This window comes from Ovis aries, chromosome 6 (genome assembly GCF_016772045.2).
Source record: "Ovis aries strain OAR_USU_Benz2616 breed Rambouillet chromosome 6, ARS-UI_Ramb_v3.0, whole genome shotgun sequence".
Classification (NCBI taxonomy): Eukaryota; Metazoa; Chordata; class Mammalia; order Artiodactyla; family Bovidae; genus Ovis; species Ovis aries.
The window spans coordinates 107,180,454-107,202,702 of record NC_056059.1 but is presented as its reverse complement, the minus strand read 5'-3'; the positions used below and the strand labels follow the sequence as shown (position 1 = coordinate 107,202,702).

Sequence of the window (22,249 nt, the reverse complement as noted above, 5' to 3'; positions counted from 1 at the left end):
TTTAGCTTTTCATAATAAATTTTGTTACCAATATATTGAGATATGTCAACTTGATCATTTTAAATATCAAATGCTTTTTTTCTTTTAGAGCTAAGTTGTCTGAGCTTCAAAGTGTTCTATAAAATACACATTACTACCATAAAGGAGAAAAAAAAAATATATATATATAGCGAGCTCTTTTGGAGTGTCATAACAAACTCTTTTATAAGAAAAGTATTATAAAAGTCAGAAAGAGAACTCACGAGCACCTTTCAAGACTTTTCTCATCGTTTTGATTCTATTTTAAATCTGGAATCAAAACAAGGCTCAGAAGTGAGAAGGCAGCCCTGCCGGTTCTCAGGGACAATAAGGCCACACTCTGGAGGACTTCAGCAGGGACTCCGAGAGGAGAGAGCTGCTAGAAATAGCAAGTGCTGCTTGAAGCTGCAAGTTCAGGGTAGAATATAAGGGCGTGAGAATCACATTCCAAATGTTCCATCGACCTTCCTAGTACACCGGGAACCTGAGCGTGTGAGAATCGTCAGGCTGAATTGTAATTTTTCTGTTCTGCACATCTGTGAGCCCCTTTGGGTTAGGGCTTACACTTTATTCTTCTCTGTACATCTCCACCCAGGTACTTACCACCGCTGCTGTCTAGGACGTACCCAGTAAATGTTTTCACTGAACTGACAGGGCTAGAGAGAGAAGTAAAGAGCCATTTTTTTCTTTTTTCTTTTTCCTGAAGAGTTTGGACCTCTCAGGATCCTTGAATGAGGCCTAAAAGAGAGAATCAGCGAGACTTGCTTGTCAAAGCATCATCAGTTTTGGTCCCTGCAAACCTGAAATCAAAAAGAGTGCCACAATTTCCTATGGCCCGGAAGGTTTTCTGGCACTCAGCAGGATCCAACAATTTGAACAAAAGGACCACTTCAGGGCTGCAATATTGCAATTTTTGCAGCACTGATGTGTGTAATTTGGGGCAAAGCTTGACACAGGGCCCAAAATAAAAGCAGCATGTTTTCTATGGTTGTTTATCCAACATAACAAATGGACCTTGAAGTATGAGTCTGGAATTGCGGTTTCATACATAATACTCTGTGTGATCAGTCTCTCAGTCATGTCCGACTCTCGGCGACCCCATGGATTGTAGCCCTCCAGGTTCCTCTGTTCATGGGATTTTCCAGGCAGGAGTACTGGAGTGGGTTGCCATTTCCAGGGATTCTTCCTGACTCAGGGATTGAACCCATGTCTCTGTCTCCTGTATTGGCAGGCAGATTCTTTACCACTGCACCTCTTTACCAGAATCAGTTAAGCAACATCACCACCAACACAGGGGTAACCACTCCGTTAGAAATCTTGAGAGCCCAAGGTACTTTCAGGGCCTTTCAAAAATATCGTAATTTCTTTTAAACTCCCAAGAAATACTGATTTGGGGGGCCTCAGAAAATATTTAAATAAGTAAAAATAATATCAATATATCTGGAGAAGGAAATGACAACCCCTTCTAGTGCTCTTGCCTGGAGGATTCCATGGACAAGGGAGCTTGGTGGGCTACACAGTCCATGGGGTCATGGGGAGCCAGATCACAACTGTTTCACTGAACACACACACACATGCTTCTTTATGGTGATGTAGACATGCCATATAACTTTAATGTTTAATTAATTACATAAGCAATATGGGACAAGGCTAGGTCCTGTAAAGGCAAAAGTTAGAACTGAAACTTGTCACCACATGTGCCGTGAGTATCTCCAGTGTTACTAAGGGGATGAAAGTCCTGTTTTCAGAAAAACATCCCATAGTCTATTAATCACAGAGGCATGAGTCATTTTCAAGGACGCACAGATAAGGTTGGGAGTTGGACAGGCTGGTGGGGTAGGCAGGTGACAGGTGCGATGGCTGGGAGGAATCACAATCCTACGTATTTTCTGGATATGACCATCATTTTTCTATTCTCACAAGCCTTCTGCTCCAGCTAATTAGCAAGTCAAAAGAAATGGAAACAATTCTAGACCTCAGCACAATCAAATTAGAGGAGTTATTTGAGGATACCATTTTCACACAGTGCAATCACACTCCCTTTGTTTTGGTCAAATGAGTGAAAACTATCTTTCAAACTGAACGCCCTCTCCTCTCCCAACCATCTCTGTGCACAGCAGCATTTCATATCTGCTCTCATCCATTATACACGTGATCTTTTCTATGAAGACAGGGATGCACAGTCTACAATTAAACGATACCCATCCAGCTTTCTCTACAACAAGGACCTTTTAAAAATACATTGATTGTTAAGGTGATTCAGCACTGAAAGCCATTAGTGCATCATCTAAATCAAGACTTGGAAAGTTTATTAAAATTGGATTTTTAACCTGATCCCAATTTCCTCTGCTTATAAAGAATCCCACTGGACTCCTTAATATTCATGCTATTAACCTGAAAGTTTCAAAGGGCCATTCAGGGAGGAAAGGCTGAGGCTGTACAGGGGAGCCTTACAGATAAAATCAGGTTGAGCTCAGGAAGGCAGGGTGACTCTGAGTCCTCGACGTCTTCTGAGGACGCAAGCCCTCTCTTTCTCTCTCTCTCCCTCTAATTCTCCTTCTCTTGACCTCTCTTCCATCATACATTTGAGGAAAAGTAGAAAACCGGAGATAACAAAAGCAAACATAAACTATTCAAATACAGAAAGCACTGGGCTAGGAATCTTTTTCATGGCAAATAGATGGGAAAAAATGGAAACTGGCAGATTTAATTTTCTTGGGCTCCAAAATCACTGTGGATGGTGACTGCCGCCATGAAATTAAAAGATGCTTGCTCCTTGGAAAAAAAGCTATGACAATCCTAGATAACGTATTAAAAAAACAGAGATATCACTTTGCTGACAAAGATCCATGATTTTTCAAGTAGTCATGTATGGATGTGAGAGTTGGACCACAAAGAAAGCTGAGCACCAAAGAACCGATGCTTTGGAACTATGGTGGTGGAGAAGACTCTTGAGAGTGCCTTAGACTGCAAGGAGATCAAGCTAGTCAATCCAAAAGGAAGTGTTAGTTGCTGAGTCATGTCCAATTCTTTGTGAGCCCATGGACTGTAGCCCACCAGGTTCCTCTGTCCATGGAATTCTGTAGGCAAGGATACTGAAATGGGTAGACATTCCCTTCTCCAGGGGATCATCTTGATCTAGGGATCAAACCTGGATCTCCCATATTGCAGGCAGATTCCTTACCATCTGATCCATCAGGGAAGCCAGGAAATCAACCCTGAATATTCACTGGATGGACTGATGTTAAAGCAGAAACTCCAATCTTTGGTCACTTGATGTAAAGAGCCAACTGATTGGAAAAGACTAATGCTTGGACTAAGGGCAAGAGGAGAAGGGGGTGACAGAGGATGAGATAGTTGGATGATGTCACCAACTCAGTGGACATGAGTTTGAGCAAACTCTGGGAGATGTGAAGGACAGGGAAGCCTGGAATGCTGCAGTCCATGGGGTCGCAAAGAGTCAGACAGGACTTAGTCAATGAACAACAATAACAGCAACAAAGTTGCTAAATAAGAACAAAATAACCAGTGAATACTTTCTTATTTACTTAAGCATAAGAATATTGATCACTGATCGATGAATGCTGGCCAAAATCAAAAAAGAGAGAGAAGCTACAACACCAATCCTTGCCAGTGGCCAGATCTGTCTGGAGTCATTTGGGGCAAGAGAAGCTTGTGACAGAGTCTCAGGGCTGCGGCCTGAGGTTCTAGTTCCCTTTTAGGGCTTGTAGTGGGGAACTAAGTAGATCAGTTAACCGGACTTTGGCTCCCAGGGTGCAAATGGAATCACTGCCAGTCTCACTTTGCATCTCACAAATGAGTTGTGAAATCCAGACTGTGGGCCCAAAGGCACTTTGAACTCCTAAGGAAAAGCAATCATACCAACTTAGGACATCAAAGTGGCTCCCTATTTTGAAGAACTTGTGATCTGCGCTGGGCTTAGCTGCTGGTAGGAGCTTAAGGACTCCAGTACTTGGCAAGGGTATATTTGAAACTACCATTTGACCTGCACAACCTCATCATACATGATTTTACAGGGCTTCATCGAATGAGGCAGGAAAAGTACTTTTTTTAGAAGCTAATGCAAATTTGAATGTTAAGGCTTTTCAAAGAGAGGCTTTAAACTGACTTTGTTTTTTTTCCAGGTTTACTGAGATATAATCAGCATACATCATTTTAAGGCATACAGCCTTCTGGTTTGATTTACGTCTATTGTGATATGATTATGACAATGAGTTCAGCCAACAGACTCATTCTCACAGAAACCCAATAAAAAGGAAAAGAAGAACAGAAAAAAGGCTCTTTGTGATGAGAACTCTTGGGATTTACTCTATTAGCAACTTTCCTACATCCCATACAACAGTGTCAGCTATAGTCAGTAATGCTGTGCATTATATCTCTGATATTTATCTATCTTTTAACTGGACTTGTTTTGACTACCTTCCTCCACACCCAGCCCCCAACCACAAGTTTGATTAAAGTGACTTTTTAAAATACATACATGTGTGTGTGTTCAGTGGCTCAGTTGTGCTTGACTCTCTGCAATCCCTTGGACTAGAGCCACCAGGCTCTTCTGTCCATAGAATTTCCCAGGCAAGACTATTGGAGTGGGTTGCCATTTTCTTGGGCTTCCCAGGTGGCACTGGTGGTAAAGAACCCACCTACCAAAGCAGGAGATGTAAGAGAGGACTGTTAGATCTCTGGGCCAGGAAGATTCCCTCCAGGAGGAAATGGCAACCCACTGCAGTATTCTTGCCTGGAGAATCCCCATGGACAGAGGAGCCTGGCGGGTTACAGTCCATGGGTCACAAAGAGTGGATCATGATAGAAGCAACTTAACACAAAGGTACTCCAAATGTATTTTAAAAGTTCTAAAATATTATGTCAATATTAGTCTGGCTCAAAGAAGCGATCAGGATCATTAAAACTTCTATAATCTTATTTTCCAAAATAAGACTTGGCCTTGGCTTCCCAGATGCTACTGGTTTTATTAGACAGCCAGAAAATGCTGATCATCGTTTTGCTTTCTAAAAGGACAGTGGGTAACACTACACGAGAAAGAGGTCAATTTCCTACAGGATGTATTACTTAGGTGGGTGTGTATTTTTAATCTGAGCAAAGTTAATGAGAGGTTTTTTACACTTGAAGGGCAAATTTGATTTCTTCCAAACATTTATTTTCCAGTACTTAAGATATGGAAGAGCGACTGAAATGTCATCTAAAATAAATTACTTTGACACTCATCTGGCACGTTTTCTTTTTATTTTATTTAATTTCTTAATATATTGGCTGATCTGCCTTTTAGGGCCACTAGTTTGGGCTCGGATAGAGAGACAGCCTAGCTTCTCCAAGGGGATTCCTACCCTGGGTCCCTGGAAACCTTACATCTGAAATGAGAGTGAAGCCTGGTCTAGTTCTGACACAAAACTTCCCAGGTACAGGAACGCGGGGGAACGGGGCAGGGGGACCGGCTTAATTTCAGAGCTGACGTTTGCAATCCCGATGCACCAGCGAAGGCAGAGCTGAGAAAGCTCTGCGTTCTCCGGGTGAATCCGCATCCGCTCCGGGGACGCGAAACCGAAGAGGGAGGGAGTGAGTGTTGAATGGCGACACCGAGCGCTGGGGAGCCGGGTCCTCGCGCGGATCCTCGCTCCAGCTGCCCGGCCGCCGGCGTCCGGGTCCGGCTGCGGTGCGAGTGGATGGCTCCCCTCGCTTCCTGGGCGGCGCAGGGAGCAACCGATGCCTAAGGTGGGCACCTGCCCTGACGGAGATCGGCCGTGCTGACGCACGTGGGAGGACCCGGCGAGGCCGGGGAGTGGAGGAAGACGTGGGCTCAGGGTTAGGAAGGACCTCGCCTTCCCAAACAAGAGAGACGGTGGAGACAGGATGTCCCAGGTTCGCAGGGACGGCCATCACCCAACCCACAACCGGCCCCACCCTCCCGGGAGGGAGAGCTGGTCCCCTCCCCAAGTTCCATCCCCACCCCCAGCTTCCCAGGGCTGAAACCCCGGGAACTGCGCGCCAGGCGAGGGGCGGGACTGACTCGAGCCGTACCTGTCGGCGGGATTTCCCGAGCCCTGCCCGGCCACCCCGGGAGCCGCGTGGCGAGCCGGACTCTGAGCCGACCCGACCCGACCCGACCCCGGGGCAGCACCGGAGCGGACCGGGCAGCAGTGGGCGCTCGCGATCCTCCTCGGCCCGACACGCTCTCCCTGCGGGCCCGGCCTCCTCTGTCCCCTCCTCCCGCTCCCGCTCCTCCCTCTGCTCCTCCCCTCGGCGGCGGTGATAACCTCGCCTCCCCGCCTGCAAAGTCCCCGGCGCGAGGGCAGCCGCGAACCGCCGCCACCGCCGGGTCTCCGCGGGCGCCTGCGCCGGCGTATCGCCCGCCGGCCCGGATCGTCCTGAAAAAACTCGCTCCGCTGGCCGCCGGGGCTCCACGGCGCTGCCCATGGCCAAGCCCAGGAGCCGACTTCGGGCGCCGGACCGGCTGGACCGCCGAGGCGCGGCTCAGGTGAGTGCGGCGCGCGCTTGCGGCGGCGGGGGTCGCCAGTGTGGGGAGCGGCAGGACCCGGGGCCATCGAGGTGCCCAGACCTGCCATCCTGGACTTCAGTGCGAGAGCAGAGCCCAAGGTGAGTGGAGGCTGGAGCAAGTGGGGTGCACGTAGGTGGAGGAAGGAAGGAGAGCCCAGAGCTTTCCCCATCCTACTAGCCTCCTGACTTCGTCCCTCAGCTAGGCAAGTCTTCAGGAACTGGTTTTTTTCCAGCAGGTTTCTGACTTAGTGGATTTTTTCTCTTTTTTTCCCTTACCCCCTAGAAGAGTCAGGAGGTTTGCTTCTGCCCGACGCGTCTCTCTAGGACCGACCGTGAGGGGCAATAGGAGCGCGAAGCGCCGCGGAGCCTGGGTACCACTCTGGCTGGCAACTGGGGCGGTGATAACAGCAAAAAGTCCGTCTTCAGGGAGCATCCAGGGTGGGGAAACCTCAGTGCGGTTAGCTTTGGGAACCAAGCAGAGATGGGACATCTCCCGAGGGGCGGGGAAAGCTCGGGAGGAGAGAGATGGAAGCGGCGGACAGACAGTAAGTAGCCTAGCCCCCGCCGCCCCCGCCAATGCCAAACATGCACGGTTCTGGTTTTTCGTGTTACTTTTTACTTTTTTTTTTTTTTTTTTTTAAATCCTGCGTCTGTTTCTATTTCGAGCACCTTGGGTGGTGACGGCAGATGAAGGTGAGGGGAGGAGGGGCGCCAACTCGCGGTGGAAGCGCGTAGACCCGGACTCAGAACCGGGCACACTCGCGGAGCCTGAAGTCTCCAGGTGCGACCTCTGGGCCAGGCGGCCGACCGCGCGCGGCTCCCGCTTCTGACCCCAACCTGTCCCGGACGCCGGCAAAAAAAAAAAAGAGAGAGAGAGATGGAGAGGCTAGAGGGAGCGAGAGCTGGGATGCAGGGCGCGGGGCGGGTGCGGGGAGTGTGAGGTGTGCCCTGCTCCGCGGCGGTTTGCGAGCTCTGCGAGTCTTCCATCTCCTCCCCTCGGCGAGGAGAGCGCCCAAGCTCTTCGCGCACCCAGGCCCCTCTCTCGGGAGGGGATCGCACCCCTCTTCCTCCGCCCTCCACTTTGCAGGACCAGTCGGATCCTTGCTTAGCCTTGCGTGAGTCTCGCTCCTCCCTCCCCCCCGGCGCGCTCCGCTGGCTATTTTTATCCACTACTTGTACAGAGATGCTTTCGGAGGGGATTCTGGGGAGGCGACTCCAAATCTGGTGTCTTCTCGCTCCGCTCCCAGAAGCGGTCCCCTCCTAGCAGGGAGCAGCCGCGAGGAGCGGCCGAGGGATGAAGACGGAGCTCTGGAAACCCCGGTTTCACCTGCCCCGCTTCTCCGCCTGCCGCTAGGTGCGGGCGCGGATCCTCGAGGGTCCCATAGCGCCCGGGGGCCGGTGCTTAGCTGGCTTTTGTGGCCGCAACCCGTTTACACTCAGGATCCTTTGGGCCCTACTTGGGCGTTATTGCTCTGCAACCACATCTTACCCTATTTTGTTGAAATGCAATTGCCCACTATCGTTCAAGGGTTAATTTCAGGAATGTTATGTTAAAAATAAGAAAAAAAGAAAAAGAAAAGATAACCCAGCTTCTGCCTCCTTGCATTTCTAAACCCCATCCTTTGGCGTTCTGAATTATTCTTCCTTTCTGCTTCCTCGGTACTGATTGGGTGCGACTCGAATAAGCCTGACCGAGTGAAATTCCAGGAGATGAACGCTTCAGCTGCAGATCCCCGCGTTACTCTTTGTATTTCTAGCGCTTAGATTTTTTTCCCCCCTTTTCTCCCATAGGATTGCAGAAATAACATATTGAAATGGCCCATTGCGTTACATAAGATTTTCTCCAGCGCTCGGCAGAGCAAAATCAACTTCTCATGGAGCATTTCAGGGCTTCGGCGGGTCCCTCTAACTCAGCTGAGTTTGCCTGGGATCAGCAACTTCGTGACTAAGCACTCTTAAGTTGAAACAGTTCATTAGCATGGCAGCATACACTGAGGATCCCTTTCTGAGGCATCCTGAACCTTGCTTTGGGGGCTTCTGATTCAGGCCAAAGCTGCCTGCTGTACAGTGCACTGTAGCTTTAAGATGGGAGATTCTTTGCTTGGGAAACTGGTGAGAAAGTGATACCTTGAACTCTACAGGGGAGAACAGGAAAAGCCCATGGTTCTAGCTGTGTTGGTGGTGTGAAATTTCAAGTCTTCCACGTTGTTGTTCAGGAGTCCTTTACTTGTATTTTCCCATGTAATTGGGGATGTGCTTTTGTTCTGAAAAGAAGACCGTTCTCTTACTGGAAATGTCCAGAGAGCTCCTTGAAGGGAAATGCAATGTGGAAGCTTTCCTTATCTTGAATTAAAATTTGATGATGGCTAGAAAGAGGCTCGGAGAAGGCAATGGCAACCCACTCCAGTACTCTTGCCTGGAAAATCCCATGGACGGAGGAGCCTGGTGGGCTGCCGTCTATGGAGTCGCACAGAGCCGGACACGACTGAAGCGACTTAGCAGCAGCAGCAGCAGCAGCAGCAGCAGAAAGAGGCTAGGGAGAGGGACTGGCTGATGTAATATGCTTGATTGGTACACAGTGGCTTTTCCAGAACAGAGCTTCTGCCCAGGGTGGTCCAAACCCACAGTGAGTCCTGAGCCACGTTCTGGCTATAGAAGGCAGTTTAGAGAAAGGCATAGTAAAAGGTACTGATATCCTGGTGGAACTGAGTCTGTATTCAGGATCAGGGCTGAGAATTCAGGAGGCTCCAGGGCCTGCTTCTATGCCAGGGTTCTTGTGTAAGAGATAGTCTTGGAGGAGTAAAGGCAAGTAGCAACTTTGGTGAGTAGCAGCAGCCTTCTCGCTGCTCTGTGGGAAATGAAGTGACTTTCTGGCTGTTGTTGAAAGCTGTAACTTTCCAGCTGGTGTTGGAAAAGATCTGCGTTTTTCCCCATCACTTTGATGTAAGTATCTTCCTTCAACCCCCAATCAGGCCAACCTTTTCCATTGGGGAATGGCAAGAGTGCTAGCTGGATTTGGAACCAGCTTCTTGCCTCAGGACCCTAAGCAAATGCTTTTTCCTCTCTGAGCCTCAGATTCATCTTCTAAAAAATAGAGCTCGAAAGATTATTATGAGAAAGTGGGAAGATACATGCGGAGAACATTTGGGCAGGTCTAAAACACTGGTGAAAAATGTGCTGGGTTACTTAATTTCCTTTTCCTGCAAATTTCATTTGATCTATTTTAATGCTGATTTTCATTTAGTTTGTGAATGTCTGTGTGAATTACATACTCTAAGTATTCAATAAGGGAGAGGATTTCATGTAATGGGCCAATATCTCCTGATTATTCCACCTGAAATTCACCAGCATCAGGCCTCACGGCTTCTAAGAACGGTTAGTTTCTTATTTGTAGAATCAGAGTTAAAGTTTTTTGGTGCCTTTTTTTTTTTTTTTTTTAGCTTAATGCATTTTGTATATCAGAAGGAAATGTATGTTTCAGGAAGGGCCTTGGTATTGATTAACTGAAAAAGGAAGAATGTTGCAGATTGGTGTTAGCAGTTGGGGAAAAGGGATACTTGATCAGTTTTAGAAGATTACCTGGGTGTCCATTGTCTACGTCTGTCATCTAGCATAAAGCACTGTCTCTCTGTTGCATTTTTGGTGTTTAAAGTCCCCAGGTGCTACTTAAGTGGCTTAGTCGATGCTAAAATAGTAATTTCAAAATAAGTGAATTAATGCTTGAACTGAATCTTCACAGAAAGCTCATGGGCAGATGGCAACATTTCTATTTTAAAGATTTGGAATCTGCCGATTAGAAAAGTTAATTAATTTTCTAAAGGTACAATGGATTCCAGATTGGAGTTGAGGTCTGCCTGTTCTCATTCCATTCCGCTCTTCAGCCTTTGTTGCCCTCTCTCCCATCACCACTTAAAATTCTCCTAATCCACGGTGGACTTTTGCATTTTGTAAGGTTTCCAGCAATCAAACACCCTTCTTCTTCAGGGAGGTACCAACCTTCCCTCAGGTTGGTTTCGCAGTAAAGAATCCACCTGCCAGGTGACATGGGTTCCGTTCCTAGTTGAGGAAGATCTCCTAGAGAAGACAACAACCCACTCCAGTGTTCTTCGGAAAATCCCATGGATGGAGGAGTCTGGCAGGCTACAGTTCATGGGGTCGCAGAGAGTTGAACATGACTTAGCCACTGCTGCTGCTGCTGCTGCTGCTAAGTCGCTTCAGTCATGTCCGACTCTGTGCGACCCCATAGACAGCAGCCCACCAGGCTTCCCTGACCCTGGGATTCTCCAGGCAAGAACACTGGAGTGGGTTGCCATTTCCTTCTCCAATGCATGAAAGTGAAAAGTGAAAGTGAAGTCGTTCAGCTGTGTCTGACTTTTCACGACGCCATGGCCTGCAGCCCACCAGGCTCCTCCGTCCATGGGATTTTCCAAGCAAGAGTACTGGAGTGGGTTGTCATTGCCTTCTCCAGACTTAGCCACTACACAATAGCAACAGCAACCTCCCCTTGTGGAGGGACTTTAACACAGGGCGGGGCGGGGCAGGGGGCTCTTTTTCTGTATCCATATCTCTGAGCTCTGAACTGGGGCTCAGCCTGGTGATCCCACCTGAGGCATGGAATCTCAAAGGACTGACTAAAGGACAAAAGGACAATCCAGCGTTTATTTACCAGTATGAGTCATGAATCAAGAGGCGTCAGCTGTAGCCTCAGTGTTTTAGGGTGTCCCAGGGATGCTATTCCAGGGGCATAATCCTGATGCCTCCAGGGTCTCTTCATTCCTTCTCATTTCCAAGACCGGCTTTCCAGCTTCTCATGATTTTCTCGAGGTAACTCATAGTCTTCAAGTAAATTCCTTCTCTCTCGGATTCAGTCTTGTAACCAGCTGATGTCAGCCTCTCACAATGCATCTTTAGGCCTGCCTCCGGCATGAAGCTTTCTTAGCTTCCTCTACCCACAGGGAATTAAGTTTCATAGCTTTTTCAGGCCCTTAGAGGAATATTTACTGGGCCATAGTATGTCAACAGTTATGTGATACTACCAGAGTTCTAGAAAAATGAATACATTATTTTTCCGAGAAATAGCCTGAACATAACGGAAATAGGTCCCAGTGGGCATTTTTTCTTTTCTTTTCTTTTTTTTTTAATGCTGTGTGTTTTTTGGTAACTTTCCAGCAGGGGTCGCTCACTCAAATGCCTTCAGCAACCCGGCAAGTAAATAGCCTGAATGAAACAGGCCCGGGGACAGGCTGGGTAAGGGGGATGTCTTGGCTCTGACTCAGCACACAAGCTGGGACCTCAGGCTCTGTCTTGATGAGTATGATTTTATTTTCCAAATAGGCTGTGAGTTTACAATTTTATGTAGAATTATCTGAGGTAAGTTGTTGTGTTAGTTGTTCAGTGTGTCCAACGCTTTGTGAGCCCATGGACTGCAGCCCACCTGTAGGCTCCTTTATCCATGGGGTTTTTCAGGCAAAGAAAACTGGAGCAGGTTGCCATTTCCTTCTCCAGGGGATCATCCCGACCCAGGGATGGAACCGACATCTCCTGCACTGGCAGGTGGATTCTTTATTGCTGAGCCACCAGGGAAACCCTTGACTTTTAATTGTGTCTGTGTGTGTGATCAGTCATATTGGATTCTTTGTGACCCCATGGACTGTGGCCTGCCAGGATCCTCTGTCCATGGAATTTTCCATGGACAAAATGCTGGTGTGGATTGAAATTTCCTACTCCAGGGGATCTTCCTGACCCAGGGATCAAACTCCAGTCTCCTATCAGCAGCTAATTCTGTATTTTTAAAATAATACGATGTGGTCCAAACAAAGCACGTCTATAGGTACACCTCCTTCCTCATCTGTACCTGCATCCCACAGGCCTCCAGTTTATGGCCTCTTGGTTCCAGGCATAGAAAGGAAATTGGTGGGACTACAGAGGCTCAGTATAATCAGTTATTCGTAAGCTTGAAGCAAGAGTGCATCAGGAGTGGAGTTTTAACAGTGTTCCTGTGAGTTAAATTTTGCGTTTGCAGAATTTCTGTTTGCGGTGTTACTTTTTCCTTGTCCTGTAAGCAAAGCAGCTACACTGATCACATTTATGCCCTTAACACATGTTTATTGAGTTCCAGTCGTGTACCAAGCACTGTTCTTCTCACTGGTGACACAATAGGGGATAAAACAGATGGAAAGCTCTGCTCTTCTGCTTGTCTTCAGTGGAAGAGACAGGTAAAAGCAAGATGGGGAAGGACAGTCCATCTTAGGTCAGACTCTTAGGTGCTAAGAATAAAGATGAATTAGGGGAAATGTCAGGGTACCGGGGTAACACCTTTGGCAGGGGGCCAGGAATCTCCAGGTTCAGTCTCTGATCCAACATAACCAAAGTCAGGTCTGACATAAAGGATTTGAGGATTTGGGAGTTTGGACCTAGTATTATATTCTGGGAGTTGCTATTGTGGGTAAACCCCTAAGAGCAGACTCTTCTGTTAGTTTTAATGAGATCACCTCTTGAGCCCATTCATTGGGTGTCCAGCAGGTGGTAGGTGCTACATTAGGTGCTAGAATCCATTAATACAAAATTTCCAGTCCTCCAGGAAATTGTAGGCCAGTGTGGAAGGCATGAACAAATGATCACAAAAGAGGAGATTACTTTTTGACTTTTTTTTTTAAAGATTTTTTTACTTTTTAACATGGACTGTTTTTATTGCTTCTATTTTATGGTTTGACCTGTTGCCTGTGAGGCATATGGGATCTTAACTCCCTGACCAGGGATCAAACCCAGGTGCCTAGCATTGGAAGGCAAAGTCGTAACCACTAGTCTGCCAGGGAAGCCCCCCATTTAGCATCTTTTTAATGGACCATCTGAGATGTACCAGGAACAGTTTAGACCTGTGCTTTTCAACCTCCCCATTATCAATAAAAATTTTTTGAAGCTTTTTTTTTTCCTTTTAAACATGGCCATGGCATTTTGTATTCTTAACCAAATTTCATTTTGTATCAAGAAAATTGAGTCTTTAAAAAAATCTTTTCTAAGTGTGAAATGTACTTTGGCCCTTTGAGACTCCAGTACATCTTCCTCTCCAGTCGACTCTGCCGTTGATGGCGACTGTTGTTGCCAGAGTAGCTGCACAGAAATGGAAAAAAAAAAAAAAAGTTATTGTTCTTGAGGAACTTACAGTTTAGTATGGCAGTCAGATAAATGAGCAGTCTTTTTGTGTATGAACCGACAAATGCATCCTGTTTGGGCCTTTGCTTGTGGCATCAGGTAGGCCTGCCTTTGAGAACAACTTCTTTCCAATCACTCTGGTTCTTTCTTTCATGGCACTCCTCCTTCCCACAGCATACTTTTGCAGCCATAATGTTTATCTGGAGTCGTCCTGTTACTTCCTTGGTTCTCGTCCTCCCCACCTATCACGCCCCTGTAAGATTATACACCCGGTCCGAGCAGGCATCTGGAGCCTCAAGTTTGTTTCTGCCGCTAGGTTGCAGAACAGTGTGTCTGGTTCCAAGTAGTTGCTCAGAAAGGAAGCAAGAGGCAACATTTCTGCCTGCGGGAACTGGGAAAGGCTTCATGGGGGAAATAAATATTTAAGGAAAGGGAGAGGCTTGCAGAGAAAAGCCAATGAAGGGTGATGATACAAGATAATCCAAATATGGCCCCAAGCCATCCCATTTGTCCATTTTAGAGATCTTCAGTGTGGTCAGTCCAGGTAAATACCTGGCATGTTAAACACAAGCCCTTCCCTGAGTAGATTCTGGCAGCACAAAAGCACTCTGGCATGAAAAGCATGAAAATGATTTTAAAAGAATGAAAAAAAAAATGGAAAAAATAAATAACAAAATAACAGAAAAGAGTGAAAATGATAACTCTTAACTTCCATCTAGAACTTTCATACCCACTGTCTCCTTTCTCTCTTGTACCTGGTCCTTTAAGGGAGACAGGGATCTCTTAACAATTTTATTTTATAGTTTAGGAAACCAAGATTCAGAAAAGTGGCTTTTCTTAGATCCTCAGAGTGAAGACAGCAGACCCCGGTCCAGGACCACAGTTTTCCACTTGCAGTAAGTAGACTGCTCAAGGTGGAGACAGGTTAAATCCCTGGGGGGCTGAGTAGCCCACATTTTCTATAAGCAAAGGAATGTATTTAGATTTGAAACATTCATGTCTCCTTTGATTTGTTGAGAACTTCCACTTCAGCACTTTCCGAGATGCATTTTGTGTCTTGATGAATTTCCCCTAGAATTCCTACAGATTAGGTACACCCTGCAGTAAGGTTGTTTTTGTGTAAATATCTTCACTCTTTAAGGAGAGTAAATCAGAGGCCTGTATCAGCAGTTAACATACAGTGGGAGAAAGGTGATTGCAGATGCAGCTGAAATGGAAAGGCTTGCTCTTCTAGCTGTGCTCAGAGAAATACACACTTGAGTGGCACAGAGTGAAAGCAGGCTGGCACAACACCACCTCTGAAAAACTCAGTTTCACTTGATATAAATTCCATCTTCAGCCAGATTTTTCCCAGTGTCCCTGATAGGAAGGCCAGAGAAGGTACCAATTACAAGTTTCTGGAATTAGGTGTAGGAGTTATTCTCAAAGAGTATGGCTTTTGAAGTCCTGTCTGTTTGAATTTCTGATCTCCTCCTTACTGATGGTATCACCCGGAGAAATAGACAGTTTTTCTGGGCCTCAGATTTTTCAGTATTCTAATGAGGATTAAAGGAGATTGCCCTTGTCAAATGCCTAGCCTAATGCTCAAGAAAATGCACGTTCTTCTTATGCAGGGTTGCCTGATTTCACAAGTAAAAATACAGGATGATCAGTGAAATTTGAACTTTGAAGAAAGAACATACATTCTTTTAGTATAGGTATATCCTGGATACTTCATATTAAGACATGATTGATTGTTTATCTGGAATTTAAATTTAACTGGAAGTGCTATATTTTATTAAGCATCGCTATTCTTGCAGTGACAGTTGTAGGGGATGCGTTTGGTGAAACTTCTTGAGCTGTAGGCAGTGAGAGAGGGAAAAATACAGTCACTTGGAGGTGAAATAATTTAGCCACCATATGATCCAAGGAGAGAAGGAAGAGCTGTTTTCTCTGATGAGCTTAGCAACAGATCAAACCGAGACAAACTTACTTCTTTGTGAAAAGAAGCAGAAGAATTGTGGACAAGTCAGATCTCTCCCATCTATGCAGCAGATTATTCCCAGCACCCTTTGGGAAGAAGGCATTTCATCCCTTGAGGCCACCAGGGGAGCAGCCAGTCCACCAACGCAGCACATTATTCAACACAAACATTGCTCTGAGCTCATTACTGCAGGACCAGAGTTGGAACCATGAGATGCGCACAAGGGCTCCACCGAGTACAGTGAAGGAGTGCTTTGTGCTTTGAAAACTCATGCTTGCAATTGCTCCCTCCTCGGATGAATCCAAAGCTAATAAAACAGTGAGAGGGCCTTTCAGACTGGCTCCTCCCAAGCAGATGATCTCAGGTTATGAACTGAGTCCGAGATCTCCCCAGGACTGCTGGACTATGTTGTTCTGAGGATGGCCATGGAAATGTGTTTCCATTTCAGGTAATAACCTGGCAGAAACTCAATAAGCAGTACTGTGGTTGCCAGTGGACTTTTCCCAAGCAGAGTTTATAGTAAAATACTGCTTATGCCAAAATGATGTTTCTGTTGCATCTGAAATTACTAACTCTTCATTTAACTTGAGCTGCTTACTAGCAGTGTGTTTATATGGAATATGGACCAGAAAGAAAGCAAAGTGGATTGGCAGGTTGCATGTAGAAGGACTCAGCCAGAGAGATCTGGTTACATCCACTTTGCTACCTCTTGGCCATGCAACGGGAAACGAGTCATCTCCCATCTCTAAGCCTCAGTCTCCACATCTTCAAAATAGGCATAATTAAAATTATAGCAGATAATTGTTTAGTGCAAATTAAACTAAATAAATAATGTCAAACATTTACACAATGCCTGACTCATCAGCATTAAAAAAAAAAAAAGATGCTGTTAATAAGATAACAAAAGAAAGCAGTGTAGACTTCTAGATTGCAAACTCAATGTTATATCACAGAGAGCATGGATCTCATAGCTCACATTCTTGGGAGACTGTCTGGTCTTTTGCCCTTTGTTTCTTTAGTCTTAATTTATATCGTGTGAGCAAATCTTATTATTTCATTTTCTGGGCCAAAAGCTTAGAAGCAGCAATGCCGAAAGGGTACAGCAGGAGCTGTCAGGGGAAGACAAAGTACAGAAAGAGAAGGGAAGGAGGAAGAACCCAGGAAAGAAGGAGGGAAGAGAGGGAGGAGAAGCCAAGACAGAAAAGGATTATGAGCAGACAGAGGATTCCTAGCCCAGGGAAATGCAGTGGCCTCTTGTAGCAGGAAGTCCTTGGTTAAATCCTATCCAGATACAGTCATTTAAGTAAATGTCCCTCCCTCTCCCTGTCCCAAGGCTTCTCAGGATCTGTGCTTAATACCTATGACCTTGAGGGAAGGACATACAAACTCTAATGGTGGAACTGGAAAAAATGTGGAACGTGATGAAACTAGAGAAGTTGAGGCCTTTCTCCCTGCTCTGAGTCAGCACGAAGTCACAGATGACGGCTGAACACAAGGGAACCCAGTGCCATCTGGTGGAGGCACCAGCCACCATGCCCCTCATGGTTCTCTGCATGATGCCAGGAGTGGGTCTGTTACTTTGGACTTGGTTTTATTTCCATTCATTACACAGGAGCTCCTTTTCACTTTGTTTTTTCTTGGGGTATAGCCAATTAACAATGTTGTGATAGTTCCAGGTGAATGGCAAAGGGACTCAGCCATACACATACATGCATCCATTTTCCCTTAAACTCCCCTCCCATCCCAGCTGCCGCGTAACATTGAGCAGAGTTCCATGTGCTGTACAGCAGATCCCTGTTGGTTATCTGTTTTAAACATAGCAGTGTGTACATATCCGTCCTAAACTCCCTAACTATCCCTTCCCCTCATCCTGCCCCCAGCAACCATAAACTCCTTCTCTAAGTCTGTGAGTCTCTTTCTTAAACATGGGCTCTTATTAGAGAGAGTTTCAGGTGGCATCTCTCCTGCCCTGCTTTCTGCCTGTGAAATGGTTCCTTCCCTCCTGACCTCTCAGCCCCATCTGCACACACATCAGAGGAACTGACCCTTTCTGGGGAATAAGTCGGTCCTCAGTTGTTCAGTGAGGCAGGAGCATCCTTGGGGCCAGAGCATTATTGGAGATCACAGAACCACCCCTGCTCCTGACAGCACCGCATTATTTGAGGTTTTTGACGTTGGAGAAAATGCTTTTGTTTTTCCCAACCTCGACTGTCCTGTTAAAGGGCATTGCATTTCCTCGTGGACCTTTCCGGCTTCTCTGGTGGCTCGGTGGTAAAGAATCCACCCGCCAATGCAGGGAACGCAGGTTTGATTCCTGGGTTGGGAAGATCCCCAGGAAAAGGAAATGACAACCCACTCCAGTTTTCTTGTCTGGGAAATCCCATGGGCAGAGGAGCCTGGTGGGCTACAGTCCGTGGGGTCACAAAGAGTCAGACACAACTGAGCAACTAAGCAACAGCAACATCCTGGACCTTTTGCTGGTAGAAACATTGGATAATATATGTAAAATACCCATTGGAAAGTCTGGTGCTGAGAGTGTATAAAGCAGCACTTAGCAGTGATTATGAGCTTTTCTTGCTGGTAAGCCTGATCTCGTGTGAAAAGCAGATTAAGAATGTGACTAAGGCTCAAGCTGTGTATCCCCACCCAGACCACCTTGTCCTTCACTGATCTGTCCAGGTGGGGAGAAGGCCAGGATGACCCCAGCAGCTGCCCTTACCCTCTGCTCTCACGTAGGGAAGGGAGCAAGGTTGAGGGACTCCTAATCAGGGAAGAAATCTTTCTCAAAAGCCTGCAGGAGATATCCCTGTAAAACAGAGAAGTTTGAAAGTTAGTCACTCAGTCATGTCTGACTCTTTGTGACCCCAAGGACTATAGCCACCAGGCTCCCCTGCCCATGGAATTCTCCAGGCAAGAATACTGGATTGAACCCAGGTCTCCACATTGCGGGCAGACTCTTTACCAGTTGAGCCACCAGGGAAGCTAGATTTCCCTGTAGGTCCCCTTATCCAAATTTTGGTCACATGCACACAGGCTAGAACTGCGGAACCAGAGACTAAGGCACAGCCATTTGAAACTGGAAGAGCCAGTTAATCAAACAATAAGCCAATTAATCTGGGCCGTCCAGAATCGATCCCTTTCACCTTTGAGCAACTACAGGAGACGTGAGGGAGACTCAGGTTCGATCCCCAGGTCGGGAAGATCCCCTAGAGGAGGCCATGGCAACCCACTCCAGTATCTTGCCTAGAGAATCCCCATGGACAGGGGAACCTGGCAGGCTACAGTCCATGGGGTTGCAAAGAGTCAGACACAACTGACATGATTTAGCATGCACAAGCCTTTGAGCAACAATTACCTTTATGTTTGTATCTTGCAATTGGTGATGGATGCTGCTCCTTTCTAAAACATCTTTGACTGCTGTCTTCAGCCGAAATATAAATCTTACATTCTTCTGGTTTTGCTTTTCTTTCCCCTCTCAGCTCCATAACTTTTAAAACTGTTTGCAATCTGCAGTATTTCTCTATGTTAATTTCTCCAGCTCTGACCCACTGTGCAGAACACGAATATAATCTGGTCCCGGCCCTGTCCCCCGGTGCACAGTGTCCCATGGAGTCCATGGTTTACGGTATTGGTGTTTGAGTACAGGACACTTAAACACAGATGAGCTCTGGGCCCAGGGCCCAACTATATTGCTACATCACAGTATCCCTTTGGGCAAGGTTATCATTTCTGCAAACCTCACATACTCTTCATGATTTTTTCATACACTTATTTAATGTTTAATCTGTTCCAGTAGATTAAATCACAGGAGGATGGAGGCTTTGTCTGGACCCCCCAACCCCTAGATCAATCCTGAACCAGGGTGCGGTAGACAGTTGTCACCCAAGAAATAGCTACTGACCAAAAAAGTAAGGACCCCAACATATTCTGTTTTCTTGATTTGTCAGGATTAAAGGCAGTGGTGTATAGAGAACAGTTAGTGTTCATGTTGTTATTTAGTAGCTAAGTCACGTCTGATTCTTTTGCAGCCCCACGGGACTGTAGTGCTCCAGGCTCCTCTGTCCATGGGATTTTCCAGGCAAGCATACTGGAGTGGGCTGCCATTTCCTACTCCAGGGGATCTTCCTGACCCAGGGATCAAAGCATCATCTCCCCTATCTCCTGCATTGGCAGGTGGATTCTTTACCACTGAGCCACCAGGGAAGCTTTAACGCCTGTAGTGGTTGCTCCAGACCTAGCTGTTAATAATGCAAGTAATGATACAATTCCAAGTCCCTCAGCCTGGCATTTGCATGCTACTCTTTCAAGCCTTGTCCCTTGCCATCCTCTGTTCTGACTCCCACCTCGTGGTCTGGCCACAGGACTGCCCACTGTTTCCCCAGATGAATCAGGAACATGGACATCCCCACCCTGTGCCCAGGCTGTGCTCCCTTTGCCAGCCCTCTCCCCTTTCTTCTTAGCTCCAGACTCTTGTCTTTCCTCCAGATCTGTCTTGAATGCTCTCCGCCTCCCGCCTCCCATCCACAGTAAATAATAATGCCTGTGGCAGCATCCTACTGTCTGTCTTTAGGTTCAGAATAGGGGTGCACTGTCCCCCATCTGAAGGTCAGATGGCCTTGGGACTTGCTGAGGCAGTGAAAGTGACAGGAAGCTCTGTGTCGCTTCCTGGAGCTGGAAGGGCCAGCTGAGGTTCTACGGGCGTTCTCCCTGCTCTGGCCCCAGATGGCCGGCGCTGTCTTTCTAGGTCCCTGAGACCCTCGAGTGGGCAGAGTCCTGCCACCAACCCAAGTGGGACAAGAAGCTGAGGGTTGGAGGTGCTGAGATGCAGGGTCTATTCTCGGTGTTCCCAGCTCCTCTGGCACTGTGACATTGCTGTAATTGACATGGGCTTGGCTGCTTCCCGCAGGAAACGCCTGCCACGGGAGAGCAGGATAAACCTCTGCTGTCAGCTCTGCATCCGCTCCTGCCTGGTCCCAGATCTCAGTGCAGGATTGCGCAACAGAAAGTGGATCTATGCAGGGAGAAGGCAGGGGAAAAAAAAAGCCTCCCGTCGCAGCTGCTGGAAGTGAAAGTACCGTTACCATAAACAGAAACAGGAGTCTTTGAGAGAAGCCTGAGGTTTTGGTCCAGATTTGTGAGCTCAGATGGGCAGCTGTCGTTGGTGGTCCTCCAGGGAATGAAAGTGAGCTGAGTCAATGGTCTCTGGGTAACATCAGTGCCAGCTGGTGCTCTGTTCTCTCCTGAGCCCTGTGGTTGCAGGCAGCCCTGTGTGCACCAGCCTTCCCCCAGCCTGGCAGCCCCTGTTCCAAGGACGGCTTTACATTATTTAGTCTTGAATGTGGGCTTCCACCGTGGCTCAGCTGGTAAAGAATCCATCTGCCAGTGCAGGAGACACAAGAGACGTGGTTTCAATCCCTGGGTCAGGAAGATCCCCTAGAGGAGGAAATGGCAACCCACTCCAGTCTTCTTGCCTGGGAAATCCCATGGACAGAGGAGCCTGGAGGGCTACAGTCCGTAATGTGGCAAAGAGTTGGACATAACTGGGCTCATGTGCACACACACACAGTCTTGAAAGTCAAGCTTGCCTTGACCTTACTCTGCTCCCAGCCACGCTTCCTGGCGGCACAGATTCCAACAGAAGCTGCAGCAGGGCTCAGGGTTGGCATGGAGCCACTTAGGAGGATTCCAGTTACACAAGCCGCCAGACCCTGCTGATTGAAACAATCTCGTGTTCAGAATTGCATTCACCTGCCGCCTTTTCTTACTGGAAGGGTTCTTTACAGTCCTCTGCAAAGATGGTGCCAAGGCTAATTATCTCATAAACATTGTCCTTTAAAAATATTAGATTTAACAGCCACTTTGTGCTCTTCATTCTGCTGTTTCCTTTGTCATCTCTGTCTCTGTGAATGGCTCTCAATGCTCAAAATTTTCTGCTTTCCCTAAAGAATACTTTTCCTTACTTGTCAGTTTTTGGAATGTTGCGATTCCTTTCTTTACTTAGGACCATTATTTAAGCAGGCTAGATGTTATAAAAATCTGAATTTTAATTGCTATTATTGTCCTTTTACTTCTCGTTTCAAGCTGATGTCATCATGCTACTGTTACTCTAGTATTTTTGAACTCCTTTGTCTTGAGGGTTTAACCTTGTATCAGGTGAGCTAAAGTGTTTTTCCTCAGTATCTCATTTGAATCTTACAGTCACTCAACAATGTAGGAACCACCCCGTTTTTTGCATATGTGGGTGCTTAGTTGTGTCCAACTCTTTGCAACCCCATGGACTGCAACCCGCCAGGCTCCTCTGTCCATGGGATTTTCCAGGCAAGAATACTAGAGTGAGTTGCCAGTTCCTTCTCCAGAGGATCTTCACAATCCAGAGACCGAACCCGCATCTCCTGCATTGGCAGGCAGATTCTCTACCACTGAGCCATACCGGGGGAGCCCCCCACTTTCTTTAGATGGAAAAAATAAGACCCAGAGAGATGTGTGACTTTTTCATGATCAAATAACTAAGCCAGGATTTAAACCCCAGCAGATATCAACTCACTTGCTTTGATCTTCCCACACCATTCTATTTATTTCTCTGTT

General features: G+C 46.9%; 2 protein-coding genes across 8 annotated transcripts in view; one reads left to right on the top strand and one right to left on the bottom strand.

The window, feature by feature from the left end:
- The window catches only part of LOC105607312 (uncharacterized), a 34,823-nt gene extending 28,355 nt beyond the window's left edge, over window positions 1-6,468 (bottom strand). For 2 of the 3 annotated variants that reach the window (XM_060417678.1, XM_060417679.1), the window contains exon 1: window positions 622-6,468. In XM_060417678.1, the coding sequence (XP_060273661.1) occupies window positions 5,497-6,468 (972 nt within the window). In that variant the 3' untranslated portion in view covers window positions 622-5,496. Of the gene's footprint in view, window positions 1-195 lie in introns of those variants that run through there. The other variant, XM_060417680.1, reaches the window with a different exon arrangement.
- The window catches only part of HS3ST1 (heparan sulfate-glucosamine 3-sulfotransferase 1), a 36,083-nt gene continuing 20,168 nt past the window's right edge, over window positions 6,335-22,249 (top strand). The window contains exons 1-3 of one of the 5 annotated variants that reach the window (XM_042251656.1): window positions 6,335-6,529; window positions 6,833-6,920; window positions 7,216-7,330. The gene's annotated coding sequence lies outside the window, so the exon portion shown is untranslated. Of the gene's footprint in view, window positions 6,530-6,623; window positions 6,649-6,832; window positions 6,921-6,979; window positions 7,095-7,215; window positions 7,331-22,249 lie in introns of those variants that run through there. The other 4 variants (XM_042251658.1, XM_027971184.2, XM_042251659.2 and 1 more) reach the window with 4 other exon arrangements.